The sequence below is a fragment of the Lepidochelys kempii genome, chromosome 10, assembly GCF_965140265.1.
Source record: "Lepidochelys kempii isolate rLepKem1 chromosome 10, rLepKem1.hap2, whole genome shotgun sequence".
NCBI classification, from domain to species: Eukaryota; Metazoa; Chordata; order Testudines; family Cheloniidae; genus Lepidochelys; species Lepidochelys kempii.
In genome coordinates this window covers 41,151,188-41,177,968 of record NC_133265.1, presented here as the reverse complement: position 1 = coordinate 41,177,968, position 26,781 = coordinate 41,151,188, and the positions used below count along the sequence as shown (strand labels likewise).

The 26,781-nt window shown below is 51.1% G+C and overlaps 1 protein-coding gene across 3 annotated transcripts in view; it reads right to left on the bottom strand.

The window, feature by feature from the left end:
- Positions 1–10,123: 10,123 nt before the first annotated feature.
- INSYN1 (inhibitory synaptic factor 1) overlaps positions 10,124–26,781 on the bottom strand; it is a 101,516-nt gene continuing 84,858 nt past the window's right edge. For all 3 annotated transcript variants that reach the window (XM_073363082.1, XM_073363083.1, XM_073363084.1), the window contains one exon: positions 10,124–11,209. In XM_073363082.1, coding sequence (XP_073219183.1) covers positions 10,511–11,209 — 699 coding nt within the window. In that variant the 3' untranslated portion in view covers positions 10,124–10,510. The remainder of the gene's footprint in view (positions 11,210–26,781) is intronic.

The window sequence follows — 26,781 nt, the reverse complement described above, 5'->3', positions numbered from 1 at the left end:
GTAGCCGTGTTAGTCTGTATCCACAAAAAACAACAAGGAGTCTGGTGGCACCTTAACTACTAACAGATTTATTTGGGCATAAGCTTTCATGGGTGAAAAACCCACTTCTTCAGATACATGGAGTGAAAATTACAGATGCAGGCGTTATATACTGACACATGAAAAGAAGGGAGTTACCTCACAGGTGGAGAACCAGTGTTGACAGGGCCAATTCAATCAGGGTGGATGTACTCCATTCCCAATAATTGATGAGGAGGTGTCAATTCCAGGAGAAGGAAAGTTGCTTTAGTAGTGAGACAGCCACTCCCAGTTCCTATTCAAGCCCAAATTAATGGTGTTAAATTTGTAAATGAATTTTAGTTCTGCAGTTTCTCTTTGAAGTCTGTTTCTGAAGTTTTTTTTGTTCAAGTATAGCTACTTTTAAATCTGTTATAGAATGTCCAGGAAGACTGAAGTGTTCTCCTACTGGCTTTTATATGTTACCATTCCTGATGTCCGATTTGTGTCCATTTATTCTTTTACATAGAGATTTTCCGGTTTGGCCAATGTACATGACAAAGGGGCATTGCTGGCACATATCACAGTAGTAGATGTGCAGGTGCATGAGTCCCTGATGGTGTGGCTGATGTGGTTGAGTCCTCTAATGGTGTCGCTAGAGTAGATATGGGGACAGAGTAGGCAACGAGGTTTGTTACAGGGATTGGTTTGTGGGTTAGTGTTTCTGTGGTGTGGTGTGTAGTTGCTGGTGAGTATTTGCTTCAGGTTGGGGGGCTGTCGTAAGCAAGGACTGGCCTGCATCCAAGGTCTGTGAGAGTGAGGGATTGTTTTCCAGGATAGGTTGTAGATCGTTGATGATGTGCTGGAGAGGTTTTAGCTGGGGGCTGTATATGATGGCCAGTGGTGTTCTATTATTTTCCTTGTTGGGCCTTTCCTGTAGTAGGTGACTTCTGGATACTGTCCTGTAGTAGGTGAACTTCTGGGTAGTTCTGAGTGGACTACATCCACCCTGATTGAATTGGCCCCATCAACACTGGTTCTCCACTTGTGAGAACTCCCTTCTCTTCATGTGTCAGTATAACAATGCCTGCATCTGTAATTTTCATTCCATGCATCTGAAGAAGTGGTTTTTTTACCCATGAAAGCTTATGCCCAAATAAATCTGTTAGTAGTTAAGGTGCCACCAGACTCCTTGTCTATGTATCTATTACAAATGTGTTTACATATGGGGAACGCCCACTAGGTAGAATGCACTCAGTCTAGTCTCAGAATGCCATTCCCTTAACTCTGGCTCCTCTCTGATCCTTGGGGCGGGTCTCCATTGCTCACTCTCTTCCCCACAAAGGGAACTAACATGCTAGGGACCAGAGCCAGACACCCAGAGAGCGGCACTGAGAGGGACATGTTGCCCTGGGTTTCCAAAGGTGTTTTAGCTGCCATCAGTGGGAGTCAAGTGGGTTGTGCTAACCCCACAGCACCACACAGATGTGCCCCAGCTGAACACCTGCCCTCAAGGCCATTGAAACGTCCCCCAGTGTTCAGTCTGCGTTACTGGTGCAGAGTGAGTGGTCACATGGGGAGGGGCAAACGCCAGAACCCTAAAGCAGCTGACTCCAACAAACCAATCCTCTCAGTGGCTGCTGGCCGTGGGAGGGGCCTGGGCTCAATGTAAGCCAGACCTGGCTTCTTCTAGAGAGGGGAGGATTGTAGAAGTGCTAAGGGGGAAATAGCTCCACAAAGGGGCAGCAGGAGAGGCTATCACCTTGTCTAGATGGCTGGCTGGGAAGGCCCCATTCAGCTTAAAGGGCCATTAGGAGAAAACAATAGGCCTTATAAGAAGCTTATCTCCCATCGGGGGTGGGGTGTTCCTGAGGACGCTCAAAACAGACATTGGGGGAGGGATAGCTTAGTGGTTTGAGCATTGGCCTGCTAAACCCAGGGTTGTGAGTTCAATCCTTGAGGGGGCCATTTAGGGATCTGGGGCAAAAACTGGGGATTGGTCCTACTTTGAGCAGGGGGTTGGACTAGATGACCTCCTGAGGTCCCTTCCAACCCTGATATTCTAGGATTCTATGGCTGCTATGACAATACAGGGACTCCAAGGACCACAGAGCCACACAGAACAGCTGAGATCTACAAGAGCTTCTCCTGCTATCCCTGTAGGCCTTGCTATAGCTCCACTGGCAGATCCACACCAGCCCTTCCATGGGATGCTACACAACATGTATCTCTGGAGGCTAGTCTCTCTCCACCAGTGTTTTCAGCTCCAGGTAGTTCAGCAGATGATCATTGAAGATGACCCTCCAGCTACACCTCTCCTCTCCCAGCTCCAGTAACACTACACCATTGCCTGGAGGGCCAGGATGACCTGCCTACTGAAAAGGTGCAGGGAGAAAGGACACCAGAGAGGCTGTAATAGTACTTACCAGAGGGGTGAATCAGGATTTAGTTTATCACCATCCACGCACAGAGCCTTTGGTCCCATTCCCCCATAAACTCTCTCACCTCACAGGCAAATCCAATGCATTCTAGGGAGGCAGCGCCCAGCCTGTGCCCTTTCCCAAGGTGATAGCCTCTCCTGCTGCCTGCACTTCTACAATCCTCCCCTCTCTAGAAGAAGCCAGGTTATATTGAGCCTAGGCCCCTCCCACAGCCAGCAGCCCCTGAGAGGATTGGTTTGTTGGAGTCAGCTGCTTTAGGGTTCTGGGGTTTGCCCCTCCCCATGTGACCACTCACTGTGCACCAGTAACACACACTGAACACTGGGGGACGTTTCAATGGCCTTGAGGGCAGGTGTTCAGCTGGGGCATATCTGCGTGGTGCCGTGGGGTTAGCACAACCCACTTGACTCCCACTGATGGCAGCTAAAACACCTTTGGAAACCCAGGGCAATATTTCCCTCTCAGCGCCGCCCCCTGGGTGCCTGACTCTGGTCCCTAGTATGTTAGTTCCCTTTGTGGGGAAGGGAGTGAGCAATGGAGACCCGCCCCAAGGATCAGAGAGGAGCCAGAGTTAAGGGAATTGCACCCAGAGAGTTAAGCCAGACCCATGGCCTTTGGTGTTCTCTCCACCCTGCTAGAGGTGCAAGCAGCAGCAGGTTGGCAGCGATTAAGGAAGAGGAGGAAATCTTGATCCCTGAGATTCTCCAGGGCCTGGGAACAGCCAGGGGAGTGGGAAGGCAGTTGGCATACAATGGCCTGCTCCCCATGCTTTTGAGGCTCCCAGAGGGCTGGAGTCGCTCCCAGCTGGGAGCTGGAGACATTTCCAGGGCTGTCAAAGAAGCCGCTTTCCCATCCCTAGCCTAAAAGGGGACCTGCCTAGGGAAACAATGGTTGTGTCCCCTTTATTCACTGCCCTATATCTTAAAAAAGCCATAACAATACCTAGCTCTTTGCACTGTTGGAGCTCAAAGCACTTTACAAAGGAGGAGGGGACCTTTATCCCCCATTCACAGATTGGGAAATTGAGGCACAGGGTGGTGAAGAGACATGCCCAAAGTCACCCAGCAGGCTGGTGACAGAGGTGCGTATCGTTCCCAGATCGCTTGAATCCCAGTCTAGTGCTCTACCCACTAGATCACACTGCCTCCCAGCCGGTACCCCCGGAGCTCCACTGGCTTTACACCAGCTGAGGATCCAGACTACTGAAGTCAATGAAGCAACAGCAGTTTGCACCAGCTGAGGATCTGGCCTTTGCGGCTTTGTCTGAAGACATATGAGCTGCGTTTTCCAACAGAGGCCACTAATTAGGGTGCCTCTGGTCTTGGGCGCTTGGCTCTTCCCCCCAGGGTTGCTGAGCACGGCAAATTCTGTCTGATGGCCATCGGCATTACCAGTGTTCAGCACCTGTGGGACGCAGGCTCTGATCTCCCAAACTCCTCATAAATCAATAGCCACATGGGGAAAATTCAGGCCAGGGCGGTCCCACCCCCACCACTGGTTTTTGCTCTTTGCCAGAGAAATGGCCTTGTCCAGCCTTTAACAGAACATTCAGGTGTAGTTACATTTTAACAAAGAGAATTTTCCTCCCTCCAGTTTGTTGGACTTGGAGTCCAACTGTGGTTAACAAAACCAAACCATTCTAACCAGCCCTTCCCCTGTCAGTTACACGTTCTTCACTCCCTTGGCACAGATGATGTTATCAGCCTACCAGCTCTCCAGTCATCCAGTGAGTCTTCCAGGAAGAAAGGGCAGAGAAGACCCGGTCTCTGTCCTCACATTTGGAATTGGCTTGATTTCCCCTCACCTCCAACCATCACTTGTCTTCCTCTCACGGGATCCAGCTTTGCTTGTGTGAGTTTCAGTGTCAATAACCACTCTTCCCCCCAGCCAGAGGCATGGTGAGCAGGCTCCGAGGAATGGTTGTGACTGAAGTGGTGCCAAGATCTTTTCCTGGCCCTCTAGGCTGGGTAAATTTCACTCAGTCACCCCTGCTGCCTTTATTTCCTGATTGTTTTGTGCTGACACCCCTGATGTGCCAGAGAACTTAGAGCTGGGAAAGGCCATCCCGAAGTCTATCCCCTCCACTCCCACAGCACATCGAGCTAATGCATGGTAGTCACACTGCTCCATAGCCACTAGCATTTGGTCTGGTGCAGGTTTAAACAGAACAAACAATGTGGCGTCCACGCCATCCCTTGGGAGACAACTGCACAGCCTCAGTGATTGCCCTGTCAGGCCATTTCCCCTGGTAGCTGTCAATTTCCTTTAGCTACATGTTCTTGGATCACACTCCCCAAGTCCTTTCAATCAAGGCTTATAGACAGTCAACACGCTGCTCTCTTCCCAATCTTGCTCAGTGCTCTCTCAAGCGAGCCGAGAAAGAGAGAGAGAGAGAGAGAGAGAGAGAGAGAGGAAATTAACCCTTTGAGGGCTGGTTGCTGAGCTCAGTTAATTTGGGGGTGACTCCAGTGTAATGCCATCAGGCCAGCCGATGCAGTGCCCCCACTGCCCTGTGCCAGGTACACCACTGCACTGTGCCTACTGGAGAGCCAGGAGGGGTTGTGCATTGATTTTTCTGCCTGGGACTCCCTGGGAGGGGTTGGGGCAGTCTGCACCGGGGTGGATTGTTCTTGGGACCAGTGGAAAGGTGGTGGGGCTGAGTCCTGGCCCTGCCTCCTCCTGAACTCTTTCTGGGTGACCTGACCATGTGGACAGATAGGCCCACAAAGGGGAAAGAGGCTGGGCTCCAGTTATCTTTGAAAACTCGTGGCGAACGGGGGAAGTCCCGGATGACTGGAAAAAGGCTAATGTAGTGCCAATCTTTAAAAAAGGGAAGAAGGAGGATCCTGGGAACTACAGGCCAGTAAGCCTCACCTCAGTCCCCGGAAAAATCATGGAGCAGGTCCTCAAAGAATCAATCCTGAAGCACTTACATGAGAGGAAAGTGATCAGGAACAGTCAGCATGGATTCACCAAGGGAAGGTCATGCCTGACTAATCTAATCGCCTTCTATGATGAGATTACTAGTTCTGTGGATAAAGGGAAAGCAGTAGATGTATTGTATCTTGACTTTAGCAAAGTTTTTGACACCGTCTCCCACAGTATTCTTGTCAGCAAGTTAAGGAAGTATGGGCTGGATGAATGCACTATAAGGTGGGTAGAAAGTTGGCTAGATTGTCGGGCTCAACGGGTAGTGATCAATGGCTCCATGTCTAGTTGGCAGCCGGTGTCAAGTGGAGTGCCCCAGGGGTCGGTCCTGGGGCCTGTTTTGTTCAATATCTTCATAAATGATCTGGAGGATGGTGTGGATTGCACTCTCAGCAAATTTGCAGATGATACTAAACAAGGGAGGAGTGGTAGATACGCTGGAGGGCAGGGATAGGGTACAGAGGGACCTAGACAATTTGGAGGATTGGGCCAAAAGAAATCTGATGAGGTTCAATAAGGATAAGTGCAGAGTCCTGCACTTAGGACGGAAGAACCCAATGCACAGCTACAGACTAGGGACCGAATGGCTAGGCAGCAGTTCTGCAGAAAAGGACCTAGGGGTGACAGTGGACGAGAAGCTGGATATGAGTCAGCAGTGTGCCCTTGTTGCCAAGAAGGCCAATGGCATTTTGGGATGTATAAGTAGGGGCATAGCGAGCAGATCGAGGGACGTGATCGTCCCCCTCTATTCGACATTGGTGAGGCCTCATCTGGAGTACTGTGTCCAGTTTTGGGCCCCACACTACAAGAAGGATGTGGATAAATTGGAGAGAGTCCAGCGAAGGGCAACAAAAATGATTAGGGGTCTGGAACACATGAGGTATGAGGAGAGGCTGAGGGAACTGGGATTGTTTAGTCTGCGGAAGAGAAGAATGAGGGGGGATTTGATAGCCGCTTTCAACTACCTGAGAGGTAGTTCCAGAGAGGATGGTTCTAGACTATTCTCAGTGGTGGAAGAGGACAGGACAAGGAGTAATGATCTCAAGTTGCAGTGGGGGAGGTTTAGGTTGGATATTAGGAAAATCTTTTTCACTAGGAGGGTGGTGAAACACTGGAATGCGTTGCCTAGGGAGGTGGTGGAATCTCCTTCCTTAGAAGTTTTTAAGGTCAGGCTTGACAAAGCCCTGGCTGGGATCATTTAATTGGGGATGGGTCCTGCTTTTGAGCAGGGGGTTGGACTAGATGACCTCCTGAGGTCCCTTCCAACCCTGATATTCTATGATTCTATATCACAGTCAGGGACCTTGATTTCAGGCGTGTGACTAGGGTTGCCAACTTCCTAATCACACAAAACTGAACACCCCTGCCCTGCCCCTTCACTGAGGCCCAGTCCCTACCTCATCCCTTCTCAAGGCTCTGCCCCGACTTGCCCATCACCCCTCCATCTTTCGCTCACTGTCCCTCACTCACTTTCACAGGGCTGGAGCAGAGGGTGGGGTGTGAGGGGGTACAGGCTCTGGACTGGGGGTACAGGCTCCGGGTGGGGCCAGAAATGAGGGCTTCAGGGTGCGGGAGAGGGCTCCAGGCTGGGGCAGGGAGTTGGGGTGCGGGAAGGGGGTGGGGGCTCTGGCTGGGGGTGTGGGCTCTGAGGTGGGGCGGGGGATGAGGGGTTTGGGATGCTGGGCTGGAGCAGGGAGTTGGGGTATTGCTGCGGGCTCTGGGAAGGAGTTTGGGTGTGGGAGGGGACTCTGTGCTGGGGCAGGGCATTGGGGTACAGAAGTGGGTTTGGAGTGTGGGGTCCTGGCAGTGTTTACCATGGCTCCCAGGAAGCTGCCGCCAGGTCCCTGCAGCCACTAGACACATGGGTGGCCAGGGATGCTCCATGCACTGCCAATGGGAGCTGCAGAGCCGGCCCTCAGGGCGGGGGCAGCGCACGGAGCCTCCCTGGCCGCCCATGCGTCTAGGGGCTGCAGGGACCTGGCGGCCACTTCTGGGAGCCGTGCAGAGCCAGGGCAGGCAGGAAGCATGCCTTAGCTCCAGGCCCCTGCTGCACCACTGACCGGCTTTTAATGGCCCAGTTGGCAGTGCTGACTGGAGCCACCAGGGTCCCATTTCTATGGGGCATTCTGGTCGAAAACAGGATACCTGGCAACCTTAGGAATGACTATGGTCTGGGGTGAGAACTGAGCCTACAAACTGCCCCTCGTTGTGAGCTCAATGGGAAGCCGCATGTAACAGCTTGTACAATGTCACACACTGCTGATAGGAAATGGTACAAAAGGGAGCCAGCAAAAAAGGCCATGTTGAGATAATGCAGAGGATTTCGGGAATAACAGGCGAGATGGAACCTGAAATTAACAAACCAAAATTGGTGTGCTGGCTGTTAGGCCTAATTGGGAGACAAACTAATGAGGGCTTGGGCTGTTCCACCCATCACTCTCTTTTGGGTCCTTAAAGAAAGAGACTGGGGGGAACAGACAAAAGAACAGAAGGAGGCTGCTGGAGCAAAGTTCACCACCATGGCTCCCACCCCACATCTCCTGGGACCCTCTTCATCCTAAAACTACGAGCTATGTTACTGGCCTGGGCCAGCTAGTGGGACCCAGATGACAGCACCACCTCTACCGGCTCCAGCTGACAGCCAAACACCACACGATATGAAACGGGATTGGATTTAGCTCAAGCCCTACTCAACCAACTTTTCTTGTCTCCAAAGGACAGTTCTTACATCTTTGACACCCTCTAAGCAGGCTGTGGTCGCTGTGCCCCAAATCTTGCTGAACAGTTTCGTGCTGCCCAGTGCCTGGATTATGTAAACACCTTTGGCCCATTTGTTCCATATAAATTAATACAATCCTCCACTACCCTGCCCCATGCATGGTCATTTACACTAGACCTGTAGGCAGCAATCTTTTCTACAGCAGGATCCCCTTTTCCATACCAGGACCCACACACCCCATCTAGCCAGAGTCCCTCCCAGTTGGCCATATGGGAATGGCGGGGCTCAGAACCCGTGCTCTACAGCTGAGTGTGTGTACAACGCTTCCATTCTGCTCTGGGTGTGTTTCACAGCTGCCCAGCACTGGAGTACAGAGGCACAGAGCGATGGAAAATTGTGCCTGACAGCTTTGAACTGGGCCTTTGCCACCGACATCAATAGAAGTTTAGCCACTGATTTCAGTGGGTGCAAGATTCTCTCTTAAATCAATGCCTCCAGCCCCTTCATCACGGCTTGTTGCACTTCTTTCCAGTCCCTGAAACTTAGCACCATCCCCCTGGCACAGAGGTAGACATACTGGCAACAAGGTTTGTTCACCCCAGGCCACATGCAATACAACAAACCAAAGCGCATCGGCTTTTCTTGTTGTTGTTAAAGTGCATATGCCAAGCTTTATTGTGCTGGGAGGCTAATGAGATAGCTTTGCCAGTTCATCATCAACAAGGCTAGTGATTAACAAGGTACCTGTTTTGGGGCTATGCTTGGTCAGGAGCCCAGGCTTCGGACAGGATTAAAAGAGTGGCTGGCTAAAGGTTAAGAACAGTCAGTTTTCTTTTCTGGTTGATTTCTTTGTTGGGAATGGATCAGCCAGCTCATTCCCTGTGTTGTGATAGTTCAGAACCAGCTTGAGAAAGCGCTCTCATGCCACAAGGGGTCAGATTCTTGATTTTCACAAACCAAGGGGCTAAATTGTGCTTGTCAGCTCTGCACAGAAAGCCCAGACAGGTGTGGCTGCAAACAGGTGACTGTGTGCAGCTGCAAACTCTGCCCAATCACCAGCATGCATGTGCCCCAGGGGCAGCATAGGCACCTCTATGTGAAAATTAAAACCCCATGGGCTAAATCCTGATGTCAGTTACTCCCTGTGTCAAGCTGCAGTGATGCCATGAAAGTCTCCAGAACGACTCCAGATTTACACTGGTGTAATTGGATCAGAATCTGGCCCTTCTAGGCCCGAGTTCAAGAAAGCACTTCAGCATGTGCTTAACTTTAAACACCTGCTTAAGACTCAGTTGGACTCAATAGAACTTAAGCATGTGCTTAAAGTGAAGCCTGGGCTTCAGCAACTTCCTGATCAGAGCTGGGCTCCTGGCCTTAAACCAGGGTTTTGTCTGGAACTGAAATGCAAGACCTGATGCTCTTCTCATTCCCCTGGGTGTAGATCAGGAATAGCGCCAGGGAAGTTAACTGACATATTTTATACTGGTGTACAATTGGTGTGAGATGAGAATCAGGCATGAAGAATCAAAACCCTTCCAGACATGTCTGGCAATCAGTCCTCCAATGCTATTTTCTTGCCATAGCCACACCCCATTCTGACTCTAGTCCCATTTGACCAAATGACTAGGAAAATCTAACCACCATGAATGGCACTTGACTGATGGAACAGGAGTCACTTGCTGACCCATGGCCAAACACAAAAAAACATTGATTGACCTAGAGAACTGACTTGCTCAGAGGTCCAGCCAATCTGAAACCAATTTGTTCATAAAAATAGAGCATACAAAAATTAATTGTTCTTTAATGAATAAACAGGTTTTTGATTGGCTGATTTCTTTCAGAAGAGGGGTGGGAGCGTGGTCAAAACCCAGAGGTCAATCCAAATTCCGGGGCTCATCCCCATCTCTGGAACGCTGCGGGGAGGCGTAGGATACAAATCCAGCAGCACAAGGGGTTGGCCTGTCTTCCTTTCCCAGAGACTCTTTCAGTCTTAGTTCACTTGCCCCCCCCACCCCCCCAGCCCCGTTTCCCCACTATCCCTATGTAGAGAAGACCCATACGCCGTCCACCCACAGACCTAGTTAGTGAACTGAGGTGCTAGGCTGGCATTTGGGGATGCCCCTGAACATATCTCTCTCCCATCCTCTGCTTCAGAGGTGGGGGTCTATATGTATAGATATTATTTCCCTTGTTCCACACGGTTATTTGATCTCTTTTGTTCAGTAAATAATTTCAAATTCCCTGAGCCTCAAAAATGACAGTTAGGTAGCTGGACATTATTGTTATTAGTTTTACACCTTTTTGTTTTGTTTTTATGATTAGTATTTTGATTTATTTAAATATATATATATATATATATATTTCTGCCCCTCCTCCTGCTCCGATCAGTCCCCATAGCTCCGATTCCTCCCCCCCCCACCCCTGCTCAGTTTTTGCCTTTGATTTTCTGCTTGGCCGATACGTAGGGCAGCACGGTCTGAGTGCTTTTGTCCGACACGGTCTGTGTGCTGCTGTTCTTCATCAGTTTCCGTTGCTGAGTGGCACTCAGGTGAGAAGAGTGCCGCTGCAGCAGTGGCAGCGGATTGGCAGAGGGCCCAGCCGGCAGCTTGTGCCCCGCCTCACTGGGCTCCTCCAGAAGGTCCTTGGGCGGTGGCGGCCCGCCAGTGCCTTCCTGGCTGTTCCCGTCGTCATCGTCGCAGCACAAGGCATGGTAGAGCACCTTGTCACTGAAGCGGACCCGCTCCCTCATGCCCGGTGTCCTCTGGTGCTGGGCTTTGAGGTTGGGGCCGGAGCTGAAGGCCTCCTCACTGGAAGAGTCGGGCGTCTCCACCCGGGGTCCGTTAGGGGTCAGCACCCCACCGTTCATCAGCCGGTAGTCTGGCTGGCGGCCTGGCTGCTGCTCCGAGCCGTCCCCAGAGTCAGATGGGGTGGAGACCTCCAGGAAGGAGCAGAACTCCCAGCTGTCAGAGAGGATGTCCGAGGTCATGAAATCCAGCTGGCCGAGGTCGAATGTGCCACCCCCTTTCTCGCTGCTGGATGTGCTGCTCACTGTGGCCGTGGTCCAGTCGTCTGGCTCTAGCTCAAACTCAAAATCCGACGTCAGCTTATCAATCTGGCTCACTACCTGCATGAAGACAGAGCGAGAGAGCAATCAGGGGGCTGGCAGGACCACTCCACAGCAGGCAAGCGGGCCAGCCTTAATGTAACGCAGTCCCACTGGGCAGGCCAGCCGTCCCAGGGCTTGAACCTGGTGTGACGTTGCACTCCATATGTTTTATGGAAATATAAGTGTAAATACAATGTAACTGGAATATGCTTTATGCAAAAGGTCTTTTTGTAAGGTATCATTACAAAGCTTATAATCTACTGAGTGTGATCATCTTATTTGTATGTATGTATCATTCTTGTATCTGAAGCTAGAAATATGAAGTATTACTCTAAAGTCCTATTGTAACTATGCAAAGTGTGGGCCATTAATGGTAGTTTAGAATCTTGATGGATCCCTTTAACCAGGACAATTGGTTGTAAATGGCTCTGTTTACTTGTAAGCCTTCCTGTGTTCATTTGAGTCAGGCTAGAAAGAATGGAGGCTTGGGGATCTCACAGCCCATGTGACCATGTCACATGGTACTGGAATCCATCTTAAACCTGGTGCTTTTCCATTTAGAAGGAAGGATGGGAACCCAGAGAGAGACAAAGGATTCCTGCCTTGTGCCAAAGATATAAAAGGGGCTGGAACAGAACAAAGGGGGCTGCAGTCATGATAAATCCCCTAGTTACCACCTGAGCTGGAACTAACAAGAACTGTACCAGGAGAAAGGATTGGGCCCAGACTAAGAAGGAGTCTAGTGTGTGAAAGAAGCTTATTGGAACATCTCTGAGAATGAGATTTACCTGTATTCAGTTTCTTAATGTATTAGGCTTAGACTTGCGTGTTTTGTTTTATTTTTCTTTGTAACTTACTTTGTTCTGTCTGTTATTACTTGAAAACACTTAAATCCTACTTTTTATATTTAATAAAATCACTTTTGTTTATTAATTAACCCAGAGTAAGTGATTAACACCTGGGGGAGCAAACAGCTGTGCATTTCTCTCTATCAGTGTTACAATTTATGAATTTACCCTGTATAAGCTTTATAGAGTAAAATGAATTTATTTGGGGTTTGGATCCGATTGGGAGCTGGGTGTCTGGGTGTTGGAGACAGGAGTACTTGCTGAGTGGTTTTTGGTTAAATTCTGCAGCTTTGGGGGTGTTGACCAGACCTGGCTGTGTTGCAGCGGAGTAGCGTGTCTGGCTCAACAGGACAGAATTCTGGAGTCTCAAGCTGGCAGGAAAAACGGGCTCAGAGGTAATCTTAGCATGTCAGGTGACAGTCCCAAGGGGGTCTCTGTAACTGAACCCATCACACCTGGGACCATTGGATCTGAAAGCGAGACACTCCACTTCCTGAGCTAAAAGACTCTGTGCTCTCAAAGCCAGCGGCAGACTCAAACTGCTCTTTCTCCTGGTCCCTAGAGGGGGACAGAGCAGCACGGTGCAGATGTGTGATGCACTAGCATTTCCTCCCCATCGCAGAGCTAGGTTTGTGCTGGATTAGAGGCCAAAAGTGAAATGAGTTTTGGTGGGACTCAGTATAGTTTTTAGCAAAGGTGGGCAAAATGGATGAGAAACTAACCTGAACACACCCTCAACTGCCAGACTCCAATAGAAATGTCACTGAAACTCGTGAAAGCTTCCAGCTAGTATTTTTAGCTGTCAGGCTGGGCCTGAAAGTATTGACATGCTAGGAGCAAGGCTATTTCCACTGGCCCAGGAGGCCTGTGTCATTGACGAAGCTCCAACTAATCAGCTGGATCCTGCTTCTGCTACGCTCCCCAGATGTGTTTGTGGCTCCCCCAGCATCTGCCTTCTGGGAAGGTTGCTCACATCCAGTTGAGCATGCAGGAGGAACTTTGCTTAGGCAAAGGCTCTGGGACTGGAAGGACACATGAAAGGGCAACTTCTGATGGGCTGCTCCCACCTCTGAGTGGTGATGGGAGTCAGGAGAGAGAGACAGTGGCAGATGCCCCTAAGTCCCTGATTAGCAGAACCTGGAGGAGAGCTGCAGAGCAGGAGGGTGGCTCATTGGAAGACCTTTTTGTTGTAGAGCTTCATGTATGCCGGGGGTCCAGAGCTCCCAGTAGTGTCCCAGTAGCAAATTCCCACTGCCTAGGCTGGGGTGGGGTTTATACTAGTGCTGCCTCCAGTACAAGTAATAAGACACTCTGGGGTGCTGCAGCAGGGTGCGGGAATCCTGCTTGGTGTTTCCTTTGGCGCGCCAATAATACCTGCTGACAACCACACGTCTCATTCTAAGCATGCCTCTTCACCACAAGGCGCTACCCAGTGTGGTACGGGCGGGGATAGGAGATTGCATGGGTCAAACTACTCCCTGTTCTGCTTCCCACTGGCACAAGGCCCCTGGCTGTCTCCCATGACTGTATCAGATCTGGCTGTTTTCCTTGCTCCGAGATACACTCAATTCCCCTGTTTCTCCTCCTCTGTCTCATGCTCTCCTACAATGGTTTTCTCTTCCGCCTGCATTCCTCTATCGGCTGCTCTCTGCCCCCTTGCTCCCAGTGTCTCTTCCTCTTTCCGCCTGCTCTCTCCTTCTGGCTCTGCCAGCCCACACCTCTTTCACTCTCCCTCTCTGCCCCCTGTGGAGGAAGAACAAAGCCCGAGGCGTTCAGACAGCTCACGCTGCAGATTGGGCCGAGACAAGGCTGGGTCAGAAATGGGCAGATCAGAGAGGAGCTGGCATGGGGAGGCCAATGAACACCAGGAACCAGCTCACCTGTGCACGCACAAACAGAGTCACTGGAGAGGGTGCGCTAGCAAAGTTGGTGCCTGGAAGCCACTGTATTTAAACACTCTGCGCCCAATTCGCCTCTAATTTACACGAGTGTGTAACTCTCCAGACGCCTGATTTACACCAGCAGCAGAGCCCAGCCTTCTCCTTCTCTCTGTCCTTGAGGAGGATTCCCAGGCCTGGCTGATGCCTGCCTGGCATGCACCACCCTGGCTGCACTCCGGTTAGATTTCTGTATGGGTGTAACCTACAGTCACCCACTCTCCCTGCAGCTCACTGCCTGGCTCGCCCTGCTGCTCACCATACCACAGCTCAGGTCTCCCAGGAACCAGCACTTTGTACTGTGAAACTCATCCCCAGCCTGACGGCCATGGGGAGAGCAGGATGCACTGCCATGGAGTTTTGCTCGGCATCTTGGCCTGGGGGAACCCAGAGCAACTTCCCGCCAGCTGCATTGAAGTTCCTCCTCCCCAAATGGCAGCATCCACTCTAGGGGGGCTCTGCATGTACCCAAACACTTTGCAGATTTATACCCCTGGGGCCAGATCCTCAGCTGCTGTATATCACCATAGTTCCATTGACTTCAATGGGCCAGACCAAGAGCTACTCCGATTCACCCCAGCTGAGGCTCTAATCGCCTACTATGATGAGATTACTGGTTCTGTGGATGAAGGGAAAGCAGTGGATGTATTGTTTCTTGACTTTAGCAAAGCTTTTGACACGGTCTCCCACAGTATTCTTGCCAGCAAGTTAAAGGAGTATGGGCTGGATGAATTCACTATAAGATGGGTAGAAAGTTGGCTAGACGGGCTAGTTGGGCTCAACGGGTAGTGATCAATGGCTCCATGTCTAGTTGGCAGCCGGTGTCAAGTGGAGTGCCCCAAGGGTCGGTCCTGGGGCCTGTTTTGTTCAATATCTTCATAAATGATCTGGAGGATGGTGTGGACTGCACCCTCAGCAAGTTTGCGGATGATACTAAACTGGGAGGAGTGGTTGATATGCTGGAGGGCAGGGATAGGATACAGAGGGACCTAGACAAATTGGAGGATTGGGCCAAAAGAAATCTGATGAGGTTCAATAAGGATAAGTGCAGGGTCCTGCACTTAGGACGGAAGAACCCAATGCACAGCTACAGACTAGGGACCGAATGGCTAGGCAGCAGTTCTGCGGAAAAGGACCTAGGGGTGACAGTGGACGAGAAGCTGGATATGAGTCAGCAGTGTGCCCTTGTTGCCAAGAAGACCAATGGCATTTTGGGATGTATAAGTAGGGGCATAGCGAGCAGATCAAGGGACGTGATCGTTCCCCTCTATTCGACATTGGTGAGGCCTCATCTGGAGTACTGTGTCCAGTTTTGGGCCCCACACTACAAGAAGGATATGGATAAATTGGAGAGAGTCCAGCGAAGGGCAACAAAAATGATTAGGGGTCTGGAACACATGACTTATGAGGAGAGGCTGAGGGAACTGGGATTGTTTAGTCTGCAGAAGAGAAGAATGAGGGGGGATTTGATAGCTGCTTTCAACTACCTGAGAGGTGGTTCCAGAGAGGATGGTTCTAGACTATTCTCAGTGGTAGAAGAGGACAGGACAAGGAGTAATGGTCTCAAGTTGCAGTGGGGGAGGTTTAGGTTGGATATTAGGAAAAAATTCTTCACTAAGAGGGTGGTGAAACACTGGAATGCATTACCTAGGGAGGTGGTAGAATCTCCTTCCTTAGAAGTTTTTAAGGTCAGGCTTGACAAAGCCCTGGCTGGGATCATTTAATTGGGGATTGGTCATGCTTTGAGCAGGGGGTTGGACTAGACAACCTCCTGAGGTCCCTTCCAACCCTGATATTCTATGATTCTATGATTCTACCCAATACATTAACCTGTAGGGGGCCCGTTTTACTCCAGCCTCCCCAGACTGCAGACTGCTCTGGGGTGTAATGCAAAAGCCATGATGACACCATCTTGATCCTTTCTATGCCAGGGATTTTGTCCTGGAGAGGCTAACCCAGCAGAAGTCCCATCTGATAGCAGCACGACCCATCTGTGCTAAAGCTTGTTACTGGTGCCACACTCCCTGTCCAGCCAGAGCCACACACTGCACTAATGGAGGACACGAGAGATGGCTGGAGATGAATGAGGACTTAGCACTTTATTGCCCAAGTGGAGTTTGGCCAGGACATCAGAGAAGCAGTCAGGGCTTCTGCCTCCTCGGAAACCCAGTACCCGCAGCAGCACAATGCCCCCTAGGCCCAGGAAGCAGCACCCAACCCCAAGCCAACTAGAGGTGTCAGGTTCAGGTCAGGGCGGGTATGAAAACCCCTTGGCACTCTGAGCCTCGGGTCAGGTTCTCCCTGGCTGTGGTCTAGAAGGGTTTGGGTCAGGCTTCACAATTAGGCCCGAGCAGGAGCAGACTTTAAGCATCTCCCTAAGGTATAGCCCCTCTGACGCCAGCCTCCCCTCCTCCTGGGGAGTGTGCTGGGAAAGGAGGGGGCCAAGCAGCTCTTCCAAAGGGGCTTCCCAGCGGCCCCAGCTGCTGCACTGTCTTGCAGGAAAGGATCTGCCTGCCAGGTGCACCAGAGACCCATGGAGCAGAGCGGTTTTAGAGGAGGAGAGCGAGCCCCATGGCAGAGGGACTAAACAGCCTTGCAAATACAGCAGCATCGCACCAGCGCCTCCTACCCTGGGGGTGCAAATCTTCACCCAACCATCTTCTTTGCAACCAGGGTCTCTGCAGGGTATGCATGGCAGGCACTAGCTCTGTACACCCCCTGGGTCCTCCCTCTCTGTGCTCTGGCTTTGCAGCTCCATTGCATGTAATTTGCACCTGCCACCAGTGTGCTAATAAGCACCCGGGGCATTGCAGGGGCCTGAGACTTGCACCTGACTCAGTTTTGTTACCAGACCCTAACGTTATCACAGCTTTGGATGGGACGGCTGCACAGACCCAGCTCAGGCTCCTCCTTTACTGCCTGCTGGATCCAGAGCCTGTTCCAAGTCGTGGCAGGAATCCACTCCCAGTCCTTCCCTTGGCCCATGTTCCAAAAACATGCACAGCCGCAGGGACTTCTAGCTCTGCCTGATACTTGTGCATGCAGCTCCTAGGTCCTGCACATTGGATTCCTGTGTCGCCCAGGACCAGTCACTGGCTTCTCTTTCTTTAGCTGGCAAGGGCCCTGTTAGTGCACAGTCGGCTGGCAGGGCAGCCCTGGGGCTTGGGGAAGGAGAATTGATTCATTGGCATGTCATCGGGATGCTGTGCCTTTCTCACAGTGCTTTGCAGACATTAACTGATCACATCCCAGCGACAGACAATGGTCACCAGCCCCATTTTATGGACAGGGAAACTGAGGCACAGAGTGGGGCAGTGATGTGTCCAGCAGAGCCAGGGGTACAACCTAATTCTTCCCATTCCTAGTGCTGTGCTTTTCCCCCAGCTCACCCTTCTACAGTAAGGATAAGCAGAGCAGCGTCTCACAGGACTTTTCCTAGTCTCTATGCAAAGCAAAATCCGCATGGACTAAAATGGGATTCGTGCCTGTATGAGGACCAGTGTCGGCTGAGAAAGGTGACAGGTCTCAGGGGCTGGTAGAGGGCACTTAGTGGGCACAGCAGGGAAGCTGGGGGATCAGGGGTCATGCACAGCTGAAAACCAGGAAGGCAGAATCCTTTGAGCTGCATAGGCCCATGGGGAGACCTGCTGGGGAATGCAGGGCAGAGAGCAAGTCTGTCAGGGGATCCACCTGTGCAGCAAGGGTGGCAGAAGGAAACAGCAGTCAGGAGACCGTTTGCTGCGGCTGGGCTGGACAGTCGGCCTGACCAACCCTGGGTGGGCGGGACAAAGCCAGCCTGTGCAGGGCCTAAGAGGAATGGGTGCCACAGGCAGTATGGATTGGCTATGCAGGGAAGCAGAACTGATGCAGTGCTGGTGAAACGGTGCAACCGGGACAGGTCAGCCAAAGCTGGGGGAAGGAAGTATGGTCTGGAGCGAGGAGATCAGTCAGGAGACCTCAAGGCTACTCCCAGCTGTGCCACTGAGCTTCTGCATGACCATGGACAAGTCACTTCCCCACTTTGTGCCTCAGTTTCCCCTCCCATGCTTTGTATGCCTTAGCCTGGCAGCTCTTTGGGGCAGGGTCTGTCTCTCACTATGCACTTGTACAGCACCTAGCACAATGGGTCCTATTATTGTGCAATACAGAGCTGCAGTGCAGTACAGAGTGGGGCCAGTGGGGCTGGCTCCTGGGCAAGGAGGTGTCTCAGGCTCTGTAGCTATGGGAGACTCTTGTCCAAAATCTGCCATCCCCTTTCCCTCCTGAGGGAGGGAGCAGATGCACCATGACCTTGCTTTTATTTGGATCCTGGGCCTGCTGTCTCCTATGGGATAGTTGAGCCAGCTCAGCCCACTTCCTTGGTGCCAGTTCATCCCAGGCGTGGCGTGGGTAGGAGGGGAGGAGCGACCCAGTGGAGAAAGCAGAGGGAGGGAACAGGGAAGGTCAAGGCACGACTGGCAGGCGCTCCATCTGGCAGAGAGGAGTGGGGTAGAAGAAAGAATGGATCAATTCGTCCCATGAGCTTCCCCAGGCCCCACTGCCTGCCTCACAGCCTCCCCCCACCCCACACACTGCCTGTGGGGGAACACGCTCTGGGATGCAGCTGCCTCCATTGTTTTCATCAAGGGAGCTCTAATGAGGCCTGACTGTGGGCGGCTTTTGTCCCCCGGCTCAGTGAGAAGATGGCTCTTTGTTCAAACACAAGGAGAGCTCTTGGGAAGCATACAGGGCTGCGGAGGAGCCATCCACGTGCTCAGAATGGCTCGGGGGCGGTTGTGCAAAGTCAGCTGGCACGTCCCCCATCCTGACCATTCAGAAACAAAATCCGGGAGTGCCCCCCCCCCGAGAAACCTGAGAAGCTGCAGCTGACGCTGAGGCAGGGAAGGGAGCCAGGAGATGTCAGGAAATGGAAAGCTCTGGCTTCAGCTGCTTCCCTCGGCTCATGGGCTCGGAGTGTGTTTGTTTGTAGCAGCTTGTTGAGAAGATCTCATGGTCTTGTTTGTTTCAGGCATGTGTCTGCAGAGGTAGGATGATCCGGTGACCTGGAGTGGGCCTTCAGCCTGGGGTCTATTACTGCCTCTGCCCTGCTGGTGCCCTGGGGCAAATCATGTCCCCTCCAACTCTTTGTCTCTCTTGGCTATTCTGGTTATAACCCATCAGACAAGGCACTGTCTCTGTGGCCTTGTGGCCAGAAAGCAGAGATCTTGGTGCGGTTATACAGGTATAGTCAGACAGTACTACCCTGTCGTGGGGTCTGGTATACGTTGCTTTCTCAGTTTAGCTAAAACCCCTTCCCAAGTGACACTCCCAAAAGGCCCTCTTGTCCCAGAGGAGAGAGTATCTAGAGTATCTTGGTGTAATGAGATCGCTTTTGATTCGCACCTGAGGTTGTACAGGAAAACCTTTCCCATGTGGCCAAGGCCATACTGTGTGTGTGCAGAGCCGAGCACAGTGGGTCTTGGATTGCCTGCCGGTCCTATAAATACTAGCAAGGAGGAAGAGGTGAGAGCAGTAAAGCTTATGCTCTAATAAACTGGTTAGTCTCTAAGGTGCCACAAGTACTCCTTTTCTTTTAGTGAAATTTAAGTCCTCTTGCACTTTTCTAAAGGTAAAGCAATGGGATTAGAGTGAGGACAGAATTCCCAGCTCTGCCACAGTTCCCCTGTGTGACCTTGGCCAAGCCCCTGTGTCTTGCTGTATCACAGTTCCCCAGTTGTGAGATGGGATAAAGATACTCCCCGTCTCCCACCTCTTGTCTGTTTAGCCTGGAAGGTCTTTGGGCAGGGACTGTCTCTCTGTATAAGCATGTACAGCACCGAGTGCAATGGGGCCTTGATCATAACTGGCCACTAGCTGCTACCATAATTTCATCCTGCCAATGATAATGGGACAGCTGTGAGGGGTCATAAAGGGAATGAAGGCCTCAGGAGAGGTCCTGAAAGACGGGAGAAGGGCTAACATAGTTCCCGTCTTTAAAAAGAGGGGAAAGGAGGAGCTGGGGAACTATAGACCAGTCAGCCTGACCTCAGTACCTGGGAAGCTACTAGAGCAATGTATAAAACATCCCATTTGCGAATACCTGGAGGATGGAGGGGTGATCACTACCAGCCAGCATGGATTTACCAACAACAAATCATGCCAAACCAGCTTGATTTCCTTCTTTGGCAGGGTAACTGGTTTGGTGGATGCGGGAATGCCGTGGACTTAATATACCTGGACTTCAGCTTGGCTTTTGTCACAGTTCCACATGCTATTCTGATAAGTAAGCTGGAGAATGCAGGCTCGACAGAACTACCATTAAGTGGATACATAGTTGGTTAAACAATATCAAATAAAGAGTAACTGTTAATGGAATGATGTCAGATTGGAGGGAGGTCTCAAGTGACCCGGATGTAGGCATAGAGAGCATACTGATCAAATTTGCAGATGACACAAAGCTGGTGCTAATGCAGAGGTATACACATGTGGTGCTCTCTGCACACATGACCCGAGAGCACCACAAGCCCTCTGAGCGTGAAGCTTTTATGGTGTACTTAATAGGGACAACCGTATTCAAAGAGCAGCGAGAACGCACAGTGCAGTAGCTGCGTTTTAGGCATTAATAAAACAAGCCTTTTAAAAACTAAAACTAAAAGATCATAATGTCCTAGTTCACATTATGGCCAGAACAAAGCTGGTGGAATTATATTTTAAAATCACTGTAGGCTGAGGAATAAAGAGAAAACCCTGAAACTGATCAATCAATCTTTCTTTCCCAGTGTAACACATTAGCAGAGTGTGCATCATGTCCCGCTCTAATGGCTGCTCTATTAGACAGTATTGGTCTAATACTGCTGCCAGCGAAGGAAGTGGTGAGATAGATATGGCAATTCCTGCACTATGCTTGGGAGCTCTTACGGAATTAAGTTTAAGTAGCTTTAGAGTCTGTTGTATTATAAATGCAAAATGTATGTCTTATTGGAGGACTGCATGTAACTTCTCAAAGGGGGAGATGTGAGCAATGGAAACCCTGGGAAGGGTTAGGGATGTCCAACAATCATTTGAATCAGTATGCCAGACAAGAAGGAACTTTTGGGACAGACAAAGTTAAGTGGGTTTCCTAGGACATGCTTGGGAGGAGGGAAAGGCAGATTCCCACCTCTGGACCCAAACTTTTGAAGCTATTCTCTGAGAAGAAACCTGCAGTCTGCTGATTACCTGTTTCTGGATCCTAAAGCACAAAGGCCTGAGCTGTCCAAAGGAGGGACTCACAGAGTCAGGGGGGTGCTTGTTCTGAGCTAGCAGCTACTGTGCACTTGTAACCATAGAACCACTCCTTGATCAGGTTGGAAGGACAGTTCACTGCCCCGAGCCCTTGTTGGAGTTGATGGGTGATCTTTGGCCAGCTTAGCAGCAGGCATGGTAGGTTCCTGTATTGTTTTTAACGTGCTTTCTCTGTAACACATTCACCTTCAGAATAAATGGGCTTGCTTAGAAAGGGCAGGGTGGTAACTTGCCACTGTGGGTGATTACGCTGTTCAGAGTCTCTGAGGAGAAAGCAACGGGCAGACATAGGCTGTTGAGGCTGACTGGCTTGCTGGAATATCGTAGTATAGGCAGAAGCTGTGTAGCCTGGAAGAGCCCTGCTCAGGAAGGAGAGAGACACAGTCTCCACCCACGAGAGGTGACGGCTGCAGGGCCCTTGCTGAACCACAAGCAGGGAAATCCATGTGCTGTTGCCCTGAACTGTGACTAGCAAGTCCTGTAGCTCAAGCACTAGAAGGCGGTGCTGCGATGCAAAGGGCAAGCCCTGCTGACAAAGAACCTACCCATATGCTGTGAATATCCTGCCATGGCTACTGCTTAGGGAATTCATTAGCAAGCAGAAAGGGTTTATGCCTGAGCTATGACCGAGACCCAGAGCCCTGCTGGCATTCTAGCACGTGGCTTCTAGATCACTCCTGCTGCTTCAAGATGCCTCTTGCAGCGGGCCCAATCCTGCACTTATGGTGCACACTCCTGAATGCCCATCACTGTCAGGAGCAACTTTAGGCAGGATCATGACATGCTGTGATGCCAAGGCCCAATGGGGCAGAATGCAGGAAACCGAGGGGAGGGAGTCTTGGCTCCCAATTCCTTCCATCTATGGCCTATGGAGACTTGGACCCCACTTGCTCACTTTCCTCCTGCCCTTTCCCAATCTTCCCTCAGCCCAGCTCTCTTCTCCACTCCACCGGCCCATGGAGGGAGGGAGCAAAGGGGCTTCTCTTTGGGCTAGTGGCTCCCACACACTAGGCAGGGGAAGACCCAGGGGCTTTCCTGGCGCTGGCTACAGCAGAGCAGGGTCTGTAGCATGCTCCTGGCTCCAGCTAGTCTAAGGTAGAGCATTCTGCCTTTGCTCACGGCTGCTGAAGCCGAGTGGGCATGGTCCACAATGATAAGGCCCCATGGAGCATGGGAATGTGTCTGGGAGCCAGCTACCTTCCCAGGGAACCTCGTGGAGTGCCCTAGCAAGCTGGATACTATGCAGCTGGGGAAAAGGCACTTACTTATCCCTTAAACACAGAGGGTGGGGGGCCCCAAATCCCACCTGAACGTAGGGAGAAGCACTGGATTCACCTCTGGAGATGTGGGATAAAATATGGGACAGATCACCAGTGCCATGAGTTTGGTCAGTCTCACATTAGACCCTGGGGAGTCTAAAAAACAAACCTACAGTCTGGTCTGATTGACAGTCTGGGCTCGAGAGATGCTCGGAGGTGGAACAGCAGAAGGCAAGGCTACAAGTCAGGATGGAGGGGCACTGGCAGAACCGTGAGGGGTCCCGGATCTAGGAGAGTAGCAGGAGGTTGCAGAATGACAGAGGGACATTGGTAGAGACCCAAGGGGTCCTGGGCCTGGGAGAGCAGCAGGAGGTTGCAGGGAGGACAGAGGGGCCTTGGCAGAGCTGGGAGGGATCCCTGGCCTAGAAGAGCAGCAGGAGGTTGCAGGGAGGATGGAGGGGCATTGACAGAGCCATGAGGGTTCCCAGGTCTGGGAGAGCAGCAGGAGGTTGCAGGGAGGACAGAGGGGCCTTGGCAGAGCCATGAGGGGTCCCAGATCTGGGAGAGCAGCAGGAGGTTGCAGGGAGGATGGAGGGGCATTGGCAGAGCCGCAAAGGATCCAGGGCCTCGGAGAACAGCAGGAGGTTGCAGGGAGGACGGAGAGGCATTGGCGTGGACTTGCACCCTCAGCAAGTTTGCAGATGACACTCAACTGGGAGGAGAGGTAGATACGCTGGAGGGTAGGGATAGGATACAGAGGGACCTAGACAAATTAGAGGATTGGGCCAAAAGAAATCTGATGAGGATCAACAAGGACAAGTGCAGAGTCCTGCACTGAGGACGGAAGAATCCCATGCACTCTTACAGACTAGGGAGTCGCTAGGCAGCACTTCTGCAGAAAAGGACCTAGGGGTTACAGTGGACGAGAAGCTGGATATGAGTCAACAGTGTGCCCTTGTTGTCAAAAAGGCTAACAGCATTTTGGGCTGTATAAGTAGGAGCACTGCCAGCAGATCGAGGGACGTGATCATTCCCCTCTATTCGACATTGGTGAGGCCTCATCTGGAGTACTGTGTCCAGTTTTGGGCCCCACGCTACAAGACAAATGTGGAAAAATTGGAAAGAGTCCAGTGGAGGACAACAAAAATGATTAGGGGGCTGGAGCACATGACTTATGAGGAGAGGCTGAGGGAACTGGGATTATTTAGTTTGCAGAAGAGAAGAACGAGGGGGGATTTGGTAGCTGCGTTCAACTTCCTGAAAGGGGGTTCCAAAGAGGATGGATCTAGGCTGTTGTCAGTGGTAGCAGATGACAGAACAAGGAGTAGTGGTCTCAAGTTGCAGTGGGGGTGGTTTAGGTTCGATATTAGTGTAAGCAGTGTCAGGATGAGCTCCACCCTGACATCTGGTGGTGAGGTGTGGCAAGTTGTGGAAAAGAACTTCAGGGGCTGATCTCATTTGCATAGGCACACCCACCCTGCCTAGAATGAGGCCATAGCTGCCCAAATGGTCACTTTGGCTGCTGTGGGATCCCCAGTGTCTCTGTTATTGGGGCAGGAAGAATAAATTGTTATTACCCTGATTATGGGAACTGTGCTTGGAACTGTACTTGGCCTTTTGTTATGATGGAGGGACTCACCATCAACTAAGTAGCAGTTGCTAGGCAAGGGTCATGGGTTCCAAAACTCTGTGAATTGAGAGAGGGTGGGGACAAGTATTAATATTTGGTGGTGTGGGCCCCTTGGTGAGGGCCTTACATGCTAATTGTACTTCCTCCTCTCTCCACTGTGGAATATCAGAGCTAATTTTGATTTCATTAGGCGTCTAGTTACATGCTGCTGAGCTCACTTTGGGCTAATGGTGCACCAGCACTGAGGTTCCTCTACTACAAGCTGAATTCACCAAAGAGCTGAACTGACTAAGAGCTGAAATCACTGAGCGCTGTGTTAAGTAGTGGGGGAGCCTGAAGATATATTGTGGAGAAGTTTGGGGGCTCGTCCAGGATGCCTGGGTCAGTACCCCTTGCAAGCACCTGTTGAGTGATCCACTACATTAGGAAACAATTTACATTTTTTTTGTTTGTGCTTATATTTTGAGGAAATTACTGTTTGTATAATGGCTAATATGTCAGGTTTGTTGGGCCCTGGCTCAGCAGCTTCTCGCTCAGAGGCTGCAGCCTCGGCTGATGATTGGACAAAAGCTCTGGGGCAAACATTGGAAAAGGTTGTGCTGTCCCATGCTGCGTCAAACTCTTGTCGTAAGTTAAGATTATTTGCTGGGGAGGAGGAGTTTGAACCCTGGTTAGAGCATACCACTGAAATGCTGCAAGAGTGGGCCGTACCAGATGCAGAAAAGTGAAGATGCCTCATAGAGAGCCTTGGAGGCCCAGCATTAGATGTGATTCGCACCCTGAAGCTCATTGACCCCGGGGTCAGTGTGAAGGACTGCCTAGAGGCCCTTGAACACAACTTTGGGAGCGTAGAGGGCCCTGAAGACAGCTACTGTAAGTTCCTTAATTCCCGACAGCAAAAGGGCGAGAAGGCTTCAGCCTACATACAGAGACTGGAGAGACTGCTTCAGAGAGCTGTCATGAGGGGAGCAGTGACTGCTGAGCAGATGGATCAGACCAGACTGGCTCAAATTGTAAGAGGAACTCAGTATCAGAACCTGATTCTACTTCATCTCCAGCTAAGAGAACGACAGGAACATCCCCCAAGTTACTCCCAGCTGATAAAAGAGGTCCGAGAGGAGGAAGAAAGGCAGGCTGCCAGTGAGTTTTGGGAAGCCCAAACATCAGATCCAGCCAGCACAACACCACTGCAAACGGTGATGGTGAGCACCAGAGAGGAACTTGCCCAACAAATGCAGGTCCTGACGGAACAGATAGCTGAGCTGCAAAGTACCGTTGACCAAGTTAAGACTTCCAGGAATAAGAAGCCTCAAACTGTGGTGATTGAGAAGCCCGCACTTAGAGCCACCATCCCACCCAGGCGAAGGGGGAAAGGTCATTTCTTCTGCTACCGATGTGGTCAGGATGGACACAGTGCTGCCAAGTGTCGTAATGAAGAAAACCCCTCCTTAGTGTATGGAAAGCTGAGGATCAGTTGGGAGAGATCTGGTAGCTGCCAGAGGGTCTGGGAACGGGGACCCCCCCAGGTCTGCAGGATTTGAAGATTCCCCCAGAAAAGACTGTCCAGCTGGGATCCCCACAGGACTGACAGGGCCTCGAGCAGAGGTCATGGTGAGGATTGAAGGGGTGGAGTGTAAAGCAGTGCTTGACACTGGATCTCAAGTGACTATTATATTTCAGTCATTCTACCATCAGATGCTTAGGCACCTGCCTATACAGCCACTGACTGGCCTTGGCCTGTGTGGCCTCAGCATGGATGAATACCCCTACTGAGGGTATGTCATAGTGCACCTGGAATTCCCAGAGGAGGTTGCTGGGGTAAGAGAAGACGTAGACACAGCTGCCTTAATATGACCTGACCCTAAAGGGACCTCTGATGTGTCTGTGCTGATAGGGACCAACTCCAGTCTCTTCAAGGTACTCGCGGATTACTGCAGAAGGCAGGCTGGGGACCAGTACCTGAACACCCTGATGATCCATACGCTTTGTGCTGAAGCCTATAGGAAAATTGAGAGCGCTAAAAGGGACACATCTGAGCTACCGCTTGGGGCACTGAAGTTCGCGGGCATGACCCCCTTAGTAGTGTTTGCAAGGACGGAGCAAGAAGTGCTTGTCATGAGTACCTGGCTGAAAGGCAGTAAACGGACATTAGCAATGATAGAGCAGCCAATGGGAGGAGAGCTCCCTGAAGGAGTGCTGGTCCCCAGTGGAGTCATAACCCTACCTGCTGAAGCCCAGGAAAGGTGACTATACTGATTGCTAATGAAACGAGTCGTGATGTTGTTGTGAAGCAAAGACAAAAGATAGCAGACCTCTTTGAGCCTGAATTGATTGTAAAACCTCAGTGTGAAACTCAAGTTCCGATAATAGACCCAGCAAAGTTTGACTTTGGAGATTCACCAGTGTCCGAGGACTGGAAAGATCACCTGAGGAAGAAACTTTGTGAAAGATCCAAGGTGTTCTCACTGCATGAGTGGGATGTGGGATGTGCAAAAGGAGTAGAGCACAATATCAGACTACATGACTCTCGACCTTTCAGGGAGAGATCTAGGAAGATTGCTCTCTCTGAGATGGAAGATGTGTGACATCATCTTCAGGAGCTGGCTGCGAATGGCATCATTACAGAGTCCCGCAGCCCATACGCCTCACCCAT